The 18,492-nt window shown below is 40.9% G+C and overlaps 2 protein-coding genes across 3 annotated transcripts; both read right to left on the bottom strand.

Moving 5' to 3' along the window:
• Positions 1-757: 757 nt before the first annotated feature.
• On the bottom strand, positions 758-4,946 carry kcnv1 (potassium voltage-gated channel modifier subfamily V member 1; the record flags this gene model as incomplete). The annotated part of the gene is made up of 3 exons (XM_084051976.1): positions 758-1,272; positions 3,529-4,187; positions 4,654-4,946. The coding sequence occupies 3 exons, from the start codon at positions 4,944-4,946 to the stop codon at positions 758-760; spliced, it is 1,467 nt and encodes a 488-aa protein (XP_083908102.1).
• Positions 4,947-8,168: 3,222 nt separating this feature from the next.
• On the bottom strand, positions 8,169-18,168 carry dek (DEK proto-oncogene). Of its 2 annotated transcripts, XM_084053132.1 has the most exons (12): positions 18,054-18,168; positions 16,766-17,072; positions 16,080-16,178; positions 15,761-15,870; positions 15,388-15,482; positions 14,362-14,497; positions 13,655-13,981; positions 12,784-12,957; positions 11,530-11,632; positions 10,051-10,196; positions 9,809-9,877; positions 8,169-9,567 (listed from the first exon to the last, which is right to left on the bottom strand). In XM_084053132.1, exons 2-12 carry the CDS (start codon positions 17,049-17,051, stop codon positions 9,556-9,558), a joined length of 1,557 nt encoding a protein of 518 aa, XP_083909258.1. In that variant the 5' UTR covers positions 17,052-17,072; positions 18,054-18,168; the 3' UTR covers positions 8,169-9,555. The 2 variants fall into 2 exon arrangements, with proteins under 2 accessions (XP_083909258.1, XP_083909259.1); XM_084053133.1 differs by lacking the exon at positions 12,784-12,957.
• Positions 18,169-18,492: the final 324 nt, after the last annotated feature.

An 18,492-nucleotide genomic window follows, 5' to 3' on the forward strand; every position in this document is an offset into this window, starting at 1 on the left:
GGAATGGAGGTAATGTAATGTTATTTACTGCATAACAAAGTTGACAAAACTGGCGGAATGCCTAAAAATATGTTGGCATGAAATTCATCATTCAATTCAATATCTCTCACATTTAAAATATACTGAATCATTTTGTCAAATAATGTTGATTTATGTAACACATTATCATTTGAAAAGCAGCATAAGGTTTGCTATAATTTTGAATGAGTAGATGTCACCCTTTTCAAAATGTGGATATCTTAGGTGTGAATAAAAAGTCTGCACCCCTCAACATATTTGATATTTATCAGTAAAAATCCACTGGATTGTATTGTAGGAATATGACATACAGTGTGAAAATCTGATTGAAAATGTATCTTGTCAGTATAAGCAGAAGTGACAAGAAGGCAGTTCTAAAATAAGATAACAGATGTAAGGAGGTTGGGTTTTGGTTAAACCTAACCAGAATCCCTTATTGAGATTCTGGTACACAGAATACACAAAACATATAAATGATGAGAGTTGGAGTTGGATTGCCACAGAGCAAGCTTGACTTTCCTGTTAGTAAACCATTCATTAGTCCATTACATCACCTAATGTGTTCTATCTATCGTAAACTGGCCTAGAGTGGTTAGGCATACCGTGTCCTTCAGTGTGTCTTTGAGCAAGGCACTGATCCCCTACCTGCTGCAAGCAGCTCCCCTTGATTTCTGACACATAATTTATGTTTGACAGTTCAGTTAAAGCCACCAGAATGGATTGCTAACTTTGTACTGCTCTACCAGAGTTCATCTCCTCCACTGCTCCTGGTGCTGACTCTCCTCCTGCCTTGCAGCCTCAGCATCTCCAGGACATTGTGAGCATACGCGTCCCTCAGGTTCACACCTCCTCCCTCCCCGACCTCCCCCACTGAGCCACGCGCCAGCCTTTTCAGCACCTCGCTCTGACGCAGCGCTGCCTCCTTCATCTTCAGGGTGAAGTAGCATGCAGAGAAGCGGTCATTGATGATGGCGATGGGCAGCGCCAGGATCAGGATACCAGACAGGATGCAGAGGAACGCTAGGACCTTCCCTGGGGCCGTGTCAGGCCGGATGTCACCATAGCCCACCGTGGTCATGGAGGTGGTCGCCCACCACCAGGCCACCGGCACGCTACTGAAGGTGGTACCTGGGATGTCATGTTCCAGTGCAAAGACCGTGGTGGCGAAGAGGGAGATACCCACTCCGAGGAAGAGCATAAGAAGACCCACCTCCTCGTAGCACTGGGTGATGGTCATCCCGAGTGACTTGAGGCCTGGAGATGACATAAATGTAAAAAAAACATCAAGAGGAAGCCCTTGATTAGTTTGTTTTTCTGCTGCTTTTGAGATGTTTTACAAGCATCCTTTTTGTTACATCCATGCTTAATATTTTGCAAAGGGGTTCAGCGTCTTGCTCAAGGACACTTTGACACTAACACTGGGGGAGCCCCCCAGCCCGGGATCGAACTGGGAACCTTGCAGTTTCCAGTTCACTCTACCCGGCCACTCTACCCCTGAGCCACTGACGCCCCAAGTTTAAGTTAAGTTTGCTGGTACATGTTGTAACACAGTGGGGAATATAGAGACAAAGATTATTTGTTCTATTATTTACTGACTAGAATATTTTCAATTCACATGAAAAACATGTTTTCTGTTTCAAACTAATATGGGTTGTTTTTGTTCCTCTAACCATAACTTTTTACGAATGACAAGGAGACAGCATGTGATCATCTAATCATTTCTGTCTAATTTTCACCTGTTCTCTGCAAGCTAAATGCGGAGATGTGTGAATCTGATGATTATGGCTGTTTTGTTAAGGGAAAATAACATGGCAGAGACGGCACATTTATAAATACTCCCACAACTGGTCCATTTCCAGAAGATAGATTCACACCCCGGAATGACTTGTCATCTCTGTCTACAGTACACTCACACAAGAAAAGAAAACATCAGCTTAACTGAGTTCAGAGATTTAAAAATGAAGGCTCAAAAAGGCTTAGCTGCAGCTTCGAAGAGAGTGTCTATTGATATTACTAATATTTACTGCTGCGGCTATTTATTGCATTATATCGCATTTGCATGGATTTCAAATACAGAACTCTCACTCTCACCACTTCATTACCCGGCCCCCTCAAGAATGGATGGTCAGGTTTTCTATATGTATTATGATAATTGACCTTATAAGCCATTATAAAATGCTTTTATAATGTGTTATGATTATTGTTATACAGCATTATCAGTATTTTGAGTGCTTATAACTTTGATAATACAGTGTTATTATAAGCAGATTACAATGCATTATAAGTATGTTTATACTGCATTAGACATCACACACTTTCTCCACCATCTCTCCCTCCTCTCTTTCTTTCTGGGTCCCTTTTTCTTTATTATGCATCGCTCATTGACAACCAAGAGCAGGGGTCCTCATTCTCTCCAAAATCACTCAGATCAAAGCACTCACAGATCCTCTGTCTCTCTTTCTCTCGCATGTGCCTGCTTACCTCACATGAACGCACGCGCACGTACACACACGCCCGCCCGTGCACACACACACACACACACACACACACACACACACACACACACACACACACACACACACACACACACACAATATATATAATGAGGTGAGCAGGGTGTATTTCTCTTTTCAGTGTCCTGTCTTCCAATCCCTGGAGGGAGATGTCAAAATATGAATCAGTGTATATATTCAGTCTCCCCGTCTTGTTCTTACTTTCTCACTCTACACGCTCCTCTTGCTCTCCCTCTTTCTCTGCTTTGCTCACTCTCCTTCTCTCTTACTCTCACTATTTTTCACTTCCTTGCTTGCCCCACCCCTCTCTCTATCTATCTACTCTCTAAAAACTACAATTCAGGTCTTCAGCTATTGACATTTTGTCCTCGCTGCTTTACAGCATTTTCTCAAAGTAATAAGCAGGTTTAAGACAAATCTAGAGTAAAAAATGTTCTGTTGGTGTTCAGGTTCTATAAAATTGTTCTATAAGATTTTGCCTGTGCCAATTTAAGAAAGGCTTCTCTCGAAGCTGGGAAGTGCAGGCAGGATATTAAAAGCTCTCTCAACTCCCTGAATGATCACCACTGAGGTGTCCTTGAGCAAAGGGTTTAATCCTTAACTGCTCTGATGCATTTGTCTGCAGTCCGGAGTGTGTTCTCTGTATTATTTGGAAAATATTATGATGCTAAATAGTCACTTTAATAGTTTAAACAGAGAGTACCGACTGTCTTTTAAAAAGTACACTGGCAGCTCAACTGTTCTTTCCTCCAATGTTTCCTCTCCGTTTCTTCTTTCTGTTTTGCTTGTCATGTTTGTTTTTTCTTCCTGCTTGTTTCTTTGATGTAAAGAAGATGCTTTTATATGCTGCTTTTAAAAAAATCTTCTCATCTTACCTATTCAAATTTGTGTTTTATTGTTATAATTTATCACACAGCTCTGTAATTAATTAATGAATCATTTTGCAAACGGACCAAACAGCAATGTTGTGTTTGATGTCCTGGCAGATGTAAGTTACCTGTGGAGTGGCGCCCCAACTTCAGCATGCGGAGGGATCTCAAGAGGCGGAGTACCTGGACCACACGGCCCATGTTCTCCAGCTCTGTGTTGCCGCCATGAAGGTTCTCCACTGCCAGTGTCACGTAGAATGGGAGGATGGCCAGCAAGTCGATCACATTGGGCACCCTGCGGCTGAAGCGGCACTTGTCTCGCACAATAAGAAACCGGAGCGTGAGTTCACCTGTGAACCACACCACACAGATATACTCCAAGGCAATCGTGCCACTGATAGCACTGGCCGTGACTATGTCTTCACCCAAGTCCAGCGAGATGAGCACCATGTTGATGATGGACACAACCACAAAGAACATGGAGAGTGTGCCGAAGGTGTGGGCGGCACGAGATGACTCTGGTTTCTCCAGCAGGTCCCAGAGATACTGACGGAGGGCCGGGCAGGCAGCACCCGAGAAGTCTTCTTCGCCACTGTCATCAACCACAGCATCATGATGCACGTCCAGGCTCTGCTTCAGGTCCTTATGGCGGTAGTAACGTTCACGACAGCAAGGGTTGATGCGGAGCTCATCGATGCCCCAGTACTCGATCTCCTGCTGGAAGGAGATTACACAAAGCTCCTCCCTCACATGCAGGTGGCCCGTCCGGTAGTAGTTCATTATGTATCTATTATTAAAAGAAAGTAAGAAATGTAAATTAAATCACCCCATGTACAGTAATTTAGCGAGGAAAGCTTGGCATTGCCTGATATAGGAATGAAAAACATTCATTGTACGGTAGGTCCTACTGGTGCTTAGGCAGTTCACTAAAAGCAACCATGCAGTTATAATGTATTCTATGATAATCTAAAAGACGGCTTTGTAAAGATATCTCTAGTTCCTTTTGTGGAGCATCTATGAGTTATGAGTCTAATACTGGGGTACCACTGAGTACGTCTCTTTAACCTCAACATCTGTAACTGTAGTTACGCTGGACAGCTTCCAGAAGTTAATCTGTATTATTGTGTAACTAATACTATAGAGGTGAAAAAGATCAATAAATATTCCTTGGACAAAAAAGGTATACATTCAGACTGTACATTGTTAAATGAAACATGATAAACTGCAAACACTACTAAACGTACTAAACGTACTGAAAGGTTTGTGAGCTGCGGTCAAAGAAGAATTCATTCTCCAGGAAGTCAGCATCATCACACAACTCCAGGGCTAAGTCAGGACTGGAACAGGCCAACTTCCCAAGCCGGGTCTCTGGGTAGGATGCCAATAGCTCGTGGGACAGAACATAGCGGCTTCCTCCAACATTGATGATGAATAAATCCAGTGGGCTTCTGCCACCAGATGTCTCACTGTAGAAAACACTGGAGTCCAGGGACAGGAATGAAACGCTGTCCTCGTAGTGGTCAGGGCTGGACGAACAGCTTGTCATGGTGTAGAGAGGAGGCAGGCAGTAGGTAGGACCTGGTAGAGTGTGTGTCAGTAGAATTAATAAACACATGGAAAGTCTGTGCCTTGCTTAAGCTTAACCTGAATAATTTGTCCAAGTCAAACGAAGGCCTATATTGTGAGCTTGAACCTGAGTTGATTAGTTTAATGCTGAGTACCAATACCCTAGCCTGATTATCAGACTGAAGCTGTCCACTCAGAGAGTGGGCAGGGTCTATGGTATGGAACCAGGCTACCAATACCCAACAATTTCCAAGTTACAGACTCAAACAAAAGCAGTTAATTATTCAATTAAATCTGGCTCAATCCAAGTCCATCAGGTCCAGTTTGTCTCCTCATTTTGGGGGATAAATGTTATTTGAAAGAATCATGAAAAAAGGAGTAAAGGTAGGCTACATCTTGCTTGTCAATAGATGAAACATCTTCATTGACAGAAATGTTTGCCATTAATTAGACAAAGTGATGACTAATGCCCTAATGACTAACTAACCAAATCATGTATCCAGTCCTAGAAGGGGAGAAATGTGTTGTTTATTTTTGCAACATCATAATGTTGTGCCCACGAGAGTAGACAGAGAGGGGGGGACGAGAGAGAGAGAGAGAGAGAGAGAGAGAGAGAGAGAGAGAGAGAGAGAGAGAGAGAGAGAGAGAGAGAGCAGCCTCTGGCTGTGTCAGTGTCCTACTTCTCATCTCTCTGCATGGATATTTGAGTATTTCAGCTGGCTTACCTCATTAATATATCTAATGCTCCTATTTCTGTGATCATAAATTCCCATTCAGTAAGTGATTCTTCTGTCTGACATTGTGGCAATGGTAATTGTATGAATATCAATACCTATGCATAAAAGAGACTAGCTGATAGCTGCTATGGACTCTGTTTAAGTGACAGAAGTAGTCTATTGCATTGGTTCTTAAAGTGGGGTCCGGGGACCCCCAGGGGTACTTGAGGGGGTTCCAGGGGGTCCCCAGCTAAATGATGGAATGGAACCAAATGGACCCTAACGGGTCCATTTGGTTCCATTTGTACACTCTCAGAGTTAAATTGATTTTACAACATGAATTTGGGTCCCAGAGATAGAAATGCCATTAAATGGGGGTCCGTAGCCCTAATGCATGTCAAACTGGGGGTCCTTAAAATGTATCTTTTCAAATGGGGGTCCTTGGGCTAATAAGTGTCCATTTGGGGGTCCTTGACATGAAAAAGTTTGAGAACCACTGGTCTATTGTACACATAGCCTACAAAGTTATTTTCCAGCTCAGTCATGAGTCTAATCTTTTACTTTGCAATACAAATTCAAATGTGTCATTGTTGTTAATGATAATTTTGAGAGCTTATATAAAACAAAAAAAATTGACACTCAGGCTCAGAGCCTCTGCGTAATATCTCCCCCTTTAGGCTAGTGGTTGAGATGGTGGCTTTCTGTGCGGGAGACCCGGGAATGCACAAGGAAAGCTAGCATGAATAAAACATTTAATCGAACATTACAGAATATTGAAACCACCCTTAGATGGTAACATTTTACAACAAATTAATCACAAATCCCATGCAAGAATTTCCAAGAGTGCAAACTGCAGAGGACTATATAGTCTCGTCTGGGACTGACTGTCACTGCGATAGACAGTGCAATTAAATGACACAGCTTGAGGTAAATCCTATGGATAAATCACATAAATTGTTAAAACAAAGGCAAAAAAGAGCCTTACCTCGACTATATTCGTTTAGATGATTAAACGTTTGGAACAACAAAACATTTTAGTGACAAAAAAATCTCAAGTTGTGTGCAGATCTCTCCCCGGAAAGACACCCGTTTTCGTCCAACGCTTCAAAAGGAAAGAGAGGAAAAGTTAAAATAGATCAATACATGAAAAGCAGCGTCCGACGCGGCGGCGGACCAGGACAGCCGTCACTCAGGTGGTCCGCGGTGGGTTTAAACACACGGTGGAGAAGACGGAGAGAGGGAGCCAATCAGCTGGAGATGGCGCTGCTAGGCAACCAACTCAGGTCTACTTTCTGCAAGTCCCAAAGCGCCACCACGTGTTACTCTTCACACAGTAACGGTTATAGAATTGTTTTTTTAAATAAGATATGCATGTAGGTCGGCTCGTATGTAGTACGCAGTGGTGGAAAAAGTGCTCACTTTTTTTTTACTTAAGTTAAAGTATCACTACTGCAATGAAGCAATAGGCTACTCTGTTGTTAAAAGTGCGGAATTAAAAATGTACTTGAGTAAAAGTACATAAGTATTGGTATGAAAATGTAGTTAAAGTACCAAAAGAAGAATGTAGGCCTACTCATTATGCTGAATGTCCCATTTTCACAAATTTTCAAAAATCTTTTGAAAATAGCAGATCTACAAGCTCACAATGCATTGTGAGCTTGTAGATCGCTATTTTCAAATGGATGGCCGAAATGCATGCATATAGGGCTGAAGTGGTTAATGTATGGAATAGAAGTAAAAGTACAAAAAATTGGAAATACTCCAGGAAAGTAAATAAGCCTTACTACCTGTTGTGTGGTGGTCCATGTAAGCCTACCATTAATCAGTTATTTATTTTATTATGCCAAATCTAGTGCAAGTGCAATAATCTTCAAAGAATAAATATTAATTGAATTACTGGCATTGCATTTGATAATTTGGAAAAACAAAAAGCATTCAGACAAGAAATAAGGGTTATCAGTGACAAAACATTCCACTTCTTTTATGAAAGGCTTGGGTCCAATAATATTTTTTGTGTGAGCTACTGATTGAATATTTACAAACACTGCAATTACAGAAGTAAACTCAATGCATTTAGAATGTAATTTATGTTGCTTGTTAAGAGGAATAACAAGAAAACAGGTAGTGTGAAACTACCGTTTTGGCCAATAAATTAACTAATGTTACAACACGGCCAAGGTCTCTCTGTCCTTAGCCTTAAATCAAGACTATCGTAATGTATTTTATCGATTGACATTTTTATATAAAAATGTAAAAATCGATAAAAAGCATCTACACCTAGTCTTGATCTAAGGCTACTCTGTCCTGTCCTATGCTTGCTGGCATGTGAGCCACGATGTGACTTCAACCAGATGACCATGTCATCATCATTATGTGACTTAGAGGGAAGGAAAAGGGGACCATGCAAATGAACAAAATATGAAAACTGCAGTTGCAAATTGTCACATTAAGATATGTATAAAGTATTCCCATTTGTTTGTTAGGAGTTAAATTTATGTACAGAAACTGTCTTCATTGTAGATGTGCAGACATATACAGGCATTTGTTCAAAAAGGTTTAATCTTTAAGCAAATTATGTATTCTTGCAGAAGTAAATTGATTTTCTTGTAAAATTGGCAAAAACAACCAGTTATTTGAGTGATCCAAGTAAAGACAATGTAACAAAACATTGTCCTGCCAATTTAAGCAAAGTCCTGCCAATTTAAGTAATGATAAAATAATGGGATGCAATGTGTTAAACAAAAATAGCTTTTACAATCAGAAACATGTACAAATTTACATACAATATGAAAAAAGTCAAAATTGCAATTAAGAACCAGGGAACAGATTTGGCAAACACTGCAGTTAAGACATTATTTAAACAAAAAAACAAATTACATAATTTTGACCTGCAAAACATCACATTCTCATTGTGTCTGGAAATGACATTTCCTTTGCTCTACAATGACTTTAAAGTATGCATGAAAAAAGGGGATACATATAATTTGAAAAAAAGGGAGCATTTTCTCCAGTATGTTAACAGAAAATATTTAGCTAAGAACTGTTTTACAAGTTGTCTGTGACAAACTCTTTGTAAGGGACTACTTTATAAAATTTGAATAAAAACTTTAGCTTGGATTTGACCATAAACAGAATTTGCACTTTTTTACAATTTTTTTTATGAGATCCTAGAAATCTACAGATCCTCTAGCCGGCCGTCTACAGCATGCCGTAATGTAACTTTTACAATGCTAAACAACTTTTTTAAACCAGTGACTCAATGGAACAAAGTTCTGCAAAACATGTCAAACACTGAGGCAAAAAAAGACTATGTTATATCAAAATATATATCACAAGTGAAGGTTATTCTGCAGCTTCAAACATTCTCTGGTTAATCCTTTACCTGCAGTCTAGGCTTCCCCATTACACCTGGCATTATACGTGTCCTTGGTTATGCCGATTGTAATCACACAGACAAATCAGGGTGTAAATGCAGCAAGACAGATTGAAGCTCTCATCATCCAAAACCTCTACACAGAAGTGGCCAGAGATACATTAATAAAGTGTAATTGCAATGAGTCTTGAATCCATTTGCAACTGAACAGATACACATTTGTACATGGATTGAACTAGAAAGTACCGGCAAAGTAGCAAGGTGACAGGCAGGGCGTTTCAAAAAGGAGTCAGATAGGGGTAACAAGGTATTTTCCCCCCCTACCTAGTTGATGTAAACATTACAAGAGGAAGTGGCAATCACAATACTCTGCAGGGGAAAAACAACTGCAGTCTAATGTGTATACCCACATTGCATTTTCTGGATAGAGTCAGTGCCAGGTGGAAAGCGGGACCAAATATTCCCTCACACAGTTCAGCTGTTGCGGTCCTTCAGTATATTTAAGTGATTAACTATAAGAGGAACAGAACAAAAAAAGTAAGAATTTCAGTGTTACACCCAAAACCTCCAATATCAATTAAATGTTTAGCATTGAATATATAATTAAAATGAAAGGATCAACTGACTACATGACCCCCCCCCCCCCCCCCATCCTCTTAAATGACATTTACTCCCTGGCTTTTATTCAATAAAAAGCAGAAGAACTGTACTCTACAGTTATATAAAAATACAAGTTGTGGGGAGGGCACTCACCGTTTTGACTGTCTGTTTGATATAGTCCTTTCGACTGGTTAGGTCATGGTCTGGGTACGTGTCATATACCTAAAACAGACATAATTCAAATTCAACTCAACACAAATGTTTCATTTTGAATGGCAGTTTAGCTTGGGTAGCTGGCGAACAGCAGGTGTGAATATATGGATATGAAGCTGTTAATTGCAGCAAAGGAGCATGTATGCTTAGCAAAGTTTCCTGGCCAAATTAGAAAAAGTTACCTTCTGGCAGATCTGTTTCATGGTCATCTCCTCCAGATTGGCTTCCTTCAGCAGTTTCTGGACAGTCTCTATCAGCTGCTCATCAGACGGGGCCTTCTTTATCATTTTAATCAATGGCTCATCATCACCTGAACTGTCCTCTGTCACTGTTAAATGAGTAATAAATTAGAACAAGAGTGAAACCCACACTACAAAGATTGTTTGACACTATTGTAACTACTGATTGTGAGTGAGTATAAGTCACGTTCTAGTGACCATTGCACTTCTTACCACTTTTAAAAAACGAGAGCTTGGCTCCCAATTATATTTCAGCTTCCTATGTGCCGTTTTGCTTCCTGAGATTGTCAAATGCTGCCTTTCTGGTTGTTTCTTATTAAGGCACAAGGAATGGATGATGAATCCTTTGGGGGCCTCTACTCTTTATAATTACTTACCTGAGGAGATCAGATTGACCAGTCAATTTATTCCTTTCAGACGCTTAAATAGGGGTGTTGTGGTACACGTATTCGTACCAAACTATTTAGGTACAGTGCGTTTCTTTGGATATTGCTTTGTTCAAATTTTACTTACCAAGGAAAGGCAGTTTCAATGTCAAATGGAACTGCATTTCAAATTATTTAAAGAAGTTTGTCTTCTTACACAACACCAAGAGTGATGGGTATGTTACCCATCGCTACTGAACAATGCCGGCACACTGTTTTCATCTTATCGACTTGTTCTTCTCCATTGTTGTATTTCACAGAGAAACCGAAGTGTTCTTAAACATTAGCAATTAAGGCTGATTTATACTTCATTGTATGACGGTGTAGCACAAAAATAGCAGATCTACAAGCTCACGAGTCACAGGAAAATAGCAGATATACAAGCTCAAAACTGGTTGTGGTGCGACTAAACTTGTAGACCTGCTGTTTTTGATGAGCATCACCATCATATGACGGACTAAAATGAATGATAACTGTCTTAAAGCTACAATTACAATGTAGGGCAGGCATAAGGCGGACGCTCTTATCTAGAGCAACTTACAAGTGTGAGATCGGAGTAAGCAAGAACCCTAGTCAATGAACAACGGGGTATAAATAGTTACACAAGTAGTGTCAGCGAGAACAATTTAATGCCTCAAAGAACTAGGACCAGGTAAACAATGAACCTAGCATTGCTCTTGCTTCTCGTCTGTACTTACACATTTCATAAACAATATAAACAGTTAACATTTCATTTAATGTGTTTTTCTCCCCTTACTGTAACATACTTGAACTGAACCGTGACTTAAACACTGTGGTATGTACCAAACTGTGATTTTTGTGTACCATTACATCCCTACTCCTATATTCGGAGCATTTCATTATCGCTTCTTCAATTCTACTGCCGTTTTATTGTATTTAAGCACATTGTTATTTCCTTTTGTCTACCCTGTTTTAGAAAGTTACAATACAAGTGACTGGCTTTGAATTTGAGGATGCAGTTATCTTTTCTTGGTACCTGTACTTGTAGTCTTCTTCCTGTTACTGCTACTGTCTGCTTTCTTTGTTTGGGCGACAGGCTTACGCGTTGTTGCTCTCTTAGCTGCATTCTTCTTTTTGGGCTGTAATAGAAAAAACAACAAAAGTGGTGAGCATATTAAATGACATGACAAGTAGCTAAGGGCCCTGCTCTGGTCACAGTTATATTCCTGGGCAAAAAAGACGGCAAACTAGAAAAAGTGCTCCTCGGAGTACAGGTCTCTGCCAGGCCAGGTAGGTTATTGTGGGCCAGCAATGTTCGGAATTCAGTCATTATAGAGGCGAGTGGAATCGCTGCGTTCATGATTTGAGAGATTTTGTTCAAAAGCGAGCCACTCCTGCAAACTTTAGATACCAATCTTAGCCAATCAGGATGTAATTTGAAAAATCGGATAGATCCGTGTTGATCGCATGACTATAGATGCGTACCGATTTGCATGATGTTTGGACAAAATCTGTAGGAGTAATATAAATTGTTTTGCAAAGATCGGCTTCCTGGTGGCACTATAAAAAGGCTGATGTGAAAAATACAGGGCAGAGGTTTTTCCTCTGGCGGCAGTGGCTCAGGGGTAGAGTGGCCGGTAGAGCGGCCGGATGGGAACCGCAAAGTTCCCAGTTCAATCCCGGGCTCCCCCAGAGTTAGTGTCGAAGTGTCCTTGAGCAAGACGCTGAACCCCTAATTGCTCCCGATGAGCAGGTTGGTGCCTTGCATGGTTTTCCGCCATCGGTGTGTGAATGTGTGTGTGAATGGGTGAATGTAATGCACAATCTATGTAGAGCACTTTGGATAAAAGCGCAATATAAATGCACCATTTACCTTTGCATTTAGTGAGTGTGGTGCACAGTTTCACGTCGATCGGGCCAACGGTGCCGGAGACTAGCTGTTCACAGACAGACGGACACACGGACAGGGTGCAAAACATAGTTCTCGGCCACGCCTCCGGCCTGACAAAAAGAGCCATGCATGTACCTCCCCCAACTAGCCAGGCTACTTTCACCCAGTAAATATGTGTGCCTCACCTTTTTATGTAAGTGATCACAGTTATGGGTTTTTAATGCATTGGCAATTATGTGCCATATCCTAACCCTATATCATTATGTGCCACCATGATATGTGCAACTCCCCAAGTTAGACTATATCTGCACCTGTGTCAACCAGACAAATTCCTTTACATTTATTGCACAGGGTGATGAATGTGTTTGCCAACACGTTTTCTAAAGCCTTCCATCTTACTGTCTCCTCAGGTTCACTGTCAGTTTCAGGTTCAGTCTCTGACTGGTCCGAGTCCGACAACTCCCTCTTGACCTTCTTTTTAGGAGGACCCGTCTGATTCGCTGGTGCCCTCTGCCTCTTGGCTGGCGTTGATTTATTGGACACAGCTCTTCCTTTCCCCTTTGGCTTGGGAGACTAATAATAATAATAATAATACACAGGATTAACGTTAGGATGATATAAATTAATGTATTTCTCTTGTGTATGGCCAGCCAAAGTGTACTTGAGAACCTGATATTGAGAACCATTTAAAGTGCAACAAAGCACGTCTTGCACACTGCATTTGGAGTATTATACCACAAACTGTATTTGTCCACACTACAGAAAAAGGTGTGTCCAATACTGTCAATAACAGCATTTCAAGGTTCCATGGTATTCTTTAGCTTAAATGTAGTTCTGGTAAAAAGAAAAAAGGTACTCTAAAATCCTGTTTTACTCTCCTTTTTTTTGTGTGTGGCAACAGAAGTACGGTAATGCAATTATGAACCTTTATTTGTAAAGATTTTTTTTTTATGTTGGAGTATTATACTACCGACTCAGCCTGGCCTTGAAAGGCTGGTGGCCCTGTTAACTCCATTTAATTTAGCATGGTTGTATTTGTCCACACTACAGAAAAAGTGTGTCCAATAACGGCCACTGGCCATTACATGCAGGTAAAGCATTTCTGGTTAAAACATTTTACTCTACCAGCGACTTTGGCCATCAATCATTCTGTTTAACTCAAACATTTTGTTTGGTAAAACAGAGAAACTGGTAGGTGAATCGTTGGATGCACCTACCACTTTCTGGTGGCCAAAAATGTGAATCCTTGACCAAACTCAATTAGCCTCACCTCAGCCTCATCCTTTTCCTCATCACCATCATCAGAATCATCAGAATCCTTCGACTTGTCTTTTTCTTCTTTGAAGATTGGTTTCTTCTCTGAATCAGAATCCATGCTATCTAATGTCACCTCATCCTTTTTATCGTCCTCATCATCGTCACTGCTTAAGTCCATGACAATAGCTTTGGACTTGCTTCCAGATTTGGCCTTTTTAGGACTGGCTGATGTGCTCCTAGGCTTGGGTTTTCTCTTTTTTGGGCTCTTTTTTGCCCTCTTGGTCTTGGCATCTGAGTCACTGCCTGAAAGCTTCTTCTTAGATTTATTCTTCTTTGGTGGCTGCAGAAAGAATGCAATTATGACAACCTTTATTTGTAAAGCACATTTTAGGCCCAAGTGTTGGAGTATTATACTACCGACTCAGCCTGACCTTGAAAGACTGGTGGCCCTGTTAACTCCATGAAGTTTAATTTAGCATGTTTGTATTTGCCCACACTACAGAAAAAGTGTGTCCAATAGGGGCCATTGGCCTCAACATGCAGGTAAAGCACTTTCCAAAACATATTTACAAAGTATGTTGGAGACAAAAATGAATTTACAAGATGACACTTTTGCCACCAGCCTCAGTTGACCAGCAAGCATCCCAATTCAATGACCTTTGGAATGGCCACCAGCGCCACAGCCATGCCAGACTGTGATCCAGTTATTAAAAACCTTACCTTTTTGCTGTTTCTGGGACGGATTAGGAATGACAATATCCTGTCAATCACTTCAGGCTGCGACCCTTTCTGCTCCAGGTCCAGAATCCTACAGATGACTCTCAGTTTTGCGTTGGAAAAAGATGAATTCCCTTTCCTTCATCCAAAAAGAAACAAGTTATTATATTTTCACCCAACGTTGCTCTCAAAGTACTCTCAAAGCAACTAATGCTTGCTATAGGAGAGCATAATTTCTGTCTACTCGCTCTGTGTCTCAGTGGCAGGCTGTGGCTAGCTCCAAAATGTACCAGCCAATGGATTTCAACCATGACTTGTACGCTCTAGTCTAGAGGCACAGAATGGGGCATGTTTCCAAATGTAGACATACAAATATTTTCGCTTGTCATGAAAACAATTTCTAGACTTTCCACTGCTCGATCTAGAGACAAAGAACACATGCTGTTATACTCTACACAAGTAAAGAGATTTTAAAGTCTAAAATCATCAAAGTGTCCCTTTAGGTAAAGCTACAATTATACAATTTTGAAACCCAAAGGGAATGAAGTAGTAACTTAACTGGATATATTTGGCCCCTCTAATAAAAACAAGCACAACTACAGTAGGCTATGCCTTATTCAACCAGACATTGTAGCAGTCACTTGAGGTGTACTTCCCTTTCAAATTGCATTGCAGGAAAAATACAAGACATTGTCTTATAAGAACAATGGTAGTGTGGCACTTGTTTGACAGCATGATCAACAGTTGTGTAATGTTTTGTTTGTTTACACATGATCTTTTCCATTAATCTTGGATTCACATTTTCAAACATTTAACCCTCAACTTGACCTTTGGCTCTGTATTAGTCTACTCTTTTTTCCCCCTCTACATCAAACCTCTGACCAAAGGACTCTGATGACCCCCTGTTGAAGACCCATGATTAGTAGATGTACAGAATATAGTAGACTGCGTCACTGAAACCATCTAGATTTTTTTAGTGTTCCTCAATACATGAGCATTATGGGTTAAGATGTCTGACCGGGAACCTACCTGAGCATTCTCTCTCGCTTTTTGATGTAGGCTTCACTGTCCACCTCGAAAGTGAAACCATTAAATAGACGCATGTTCTTCTTCAATATGGACGTCTAATAAAAGATATCAACAAGAATCAAAATTACTTAAGTGTGTGATACCCCCTATTTTGGCCAGCCTCTGTTGATGTGCCATTTTAATATAATGCATCAGTGTAGTGTGAAATTGTAAAAAGTAAAATAACATTGCTATTTCCTACTTGAAACCTTGTAAAATGTGGTCACTTAAGTTGTCAAACATGGAATAAAAAAAAAGTCATTGTGTCCGTCTCCGGCTCCTCTCAGCCCCTCCTCCCCTCCTCTCAGCCCCTCAAGTACCCAGATGCATTTACCTTTCCTGGTCTGTCAAAAAGGATGACGTGGAGAGGTTTCAGATCAATAGGTTTCATCTTTGAAATGTGGAAGTTAGTCCGTGGAATGTCTCCCAGTTTATCTCCTCCGCCTAACAGAACAGATATCAGAGAGTATTCATACACACAAGCAATATTAACGATGGCTTTCATTCAGTGGGGAATTATAAAAAAAAATAGAAAGCAGCCTGATAACCATCTTGTAAAATAGTTAGTGCATCAAGCAAGCTCAAACAAAAAGACATTTGGATAGTATTTAGATTAAGTATTCCGGTTCAGAATCACCAAGGGGCCCGCTTACCATTTTCAACCCTTAACTTCTCTTTTGGTATGCTGATTTGGAAATCAAGTCTTTCAACTGTCTTCTTTGTCCGCTTGCCCTCAAGAATTTCACCAATGCCTGCAAGGGGGGGGGGGGGGGGGTACATCTGTGTGTTAAGACTTAACTTAATTAAAGAAGACACTGACTTTATGTGCTGTGTGCCTGCTTTGTGCTAGGATGAAGATAGGGACGTACAATACAGTCAAATTACAAGCCAGCACACGTCACAACCACTACTTAAACCCTCTAAACTTGACCTGACATGGCTCTGTACTTGGTCTACTCTTTTAGCCTCTCTATAGTATACAATACACCAAAACTCTTCACCGAATATAGGCAATCTACAGGCTCACACTGTGGTGCACGTTTTCAACGCAATATGAGCTTGCAGATCGGCTATTTTCGTTTCCCCCAGAATAGAAATGCAACGGTTCAAGTGGTTAATGTAATTTATTGCAGCGGCCCATAGAGTGGATTGAAAGGATGGTTGCTCCATCTTAATTTAAAAATAGACCATATCACTATTGCTAAGGATTATCCATCACAACGAATACAACCCATTGGGAGAAGTCTGCCCAAACCCAGTACAAAACGCTGGCAATGACCTACAAGGCAATCATGGGCATGGCTGGAATATATAAAAAAAAAAAGGTACCAGCTTGTACCCTGAACTCTGGGTCGCTCCTTCTTTGGGGTCGGCTGGTCTACCTCCGCTTCCTCCGTCTTCAGTTCATCAACGTCTCCTTCTGACTCCAGCTCAGCTGTCTCGTCCCTGTCCTGATTTACCTCCGCTCCCTCCATCTTCTGTTCATCAGCGTCTCCTTCTGACTCCAGCTCAGCTGTCTCGTCCCTGTCCTGATTTACCTCCGCTCCCTCCATCTTCTGTTCATCAGCGTCTCCTTCTGACTCCAGAGCAGCTGCCACATCCCTGTCCTGAGTGTCCTCACTCATGTCGGCGCTGCTTAGTTCTTCCTGTATCATGTAAGCAAGCATACCCGACTCAACATAACATCCGCAAGTTCAACGTGTTAACGTTTTGAGTTGAGTTGTGTGACCACCTATTAACAGAGAACGAAAATCTTCGGAGGTAAAACCATGGTAGGAATTCATCATTTATTTCGCACACAGGCCACCACTACGGTTTGCATAAGAAGAGTTTTGATTTTGCCGCCTAGCTTCCTCTGTCGTTCAGCGGACTGGCGCGCGTTCAAACCACAACATTAGCTTGTGTTCAGTTAGCAACAGCTTTGCCAGGTTTTGCGAGAGAAACAAGCAACCAGGTCATTTGAAAATTAATTAACACCACAAATCTAACATTTTAAAGGAGTAGTTCACCCAAAAAAAAGTACTTATTTTCTGTCAATTCGAGGCTGTGTAATTGATAGAAAATAAGTATTGTTTTTAGGTGAACTACTCCTAAACAACACACATCTTGTATGGGGGTCCCTGGCACAAAATATTTTCAGATGAAGGGGGGGGGGGTTCTGCGGACAAATAGACATTAATTTAAGCAACTACACTTTAGAAACAGGCCCAAAAAACGCAACCCGCAACAACCAATATTTACAAGCAACTTTACAGGAAAAGAAGCCCAAAATCGCTTATAATACGCGGACTTGGCAACCCTGGTTAGCAAGCCATTGGACCAAGGCATCATATATGCTACAAACATCGTTACGCTTAGGAACCACATTGGTGTAACGTTCGCTGGAAGTCGCACCGGAAAGTAATAGTTGGCTACGTTACTTTGTAGGAGACGAACTGGCTGCTGATCATTAGTGCTGCTATGAAGCTACATTAGCCTGCTAACGTTAAGTTACTGCTGTAGTAGATGCTGTGGCAAGTCTCGCAACTAGCAAGCGAAGGAATGTATTTACTAACTAGCGTTACCAGTCTAAAACACATCCGGAATGTCGCTAGTTAGAGCTAAAAAGCAAAGATTTAAACGTTTACCTTTTACCAGAGAGAGAGAAGTGCGTGTATGATCGCTCTCTTCTCTTTAGTCTTTTCTGTTTGCGCTTTCCTTTCCAAATGGCGGTTCAACCGGTGGGCGGAGACTGCGGTGGGGGGCACTCCACCGATTGGACCGTGAGCTGATGACGTCTGCACAACAACAAGACGCACACATGTAAGTGACTCAAAAGTCTATTCATTTTTTGCCTGTAAAAACGAAACACGTCCATTTTATGGCAAGCTTATTTATTTTTTTCAATTATGCTGCTTTTTTATGTCAGGTACTTTCATTAATAAAATCCTATTTTTTACAAACATAACTTACATTTTTAATTTTAATATCAGAAATTCTATTCACAATCATTATTTCCGCCTAGCCCTGAAACATGACATATCATATCTTGATAGTCATGGATGAACTTCAACCTGGTGTTTGCCC

This window comes from Gymnoscopelus microlampas (genome assembly GCF_963454915.1).
Source record: "Gymnoscopelus microlampas genome assembly, chromosome: 3".
In the NCBI taxonomy this organism is placed as follows: domain Eukaryota; kingdom Metazoa; phylum Chordata; class Actinopteri; order Myctophiformes; family Myctophidae; genus Gymnoscopelus; species Gymnoscopelus microlampas.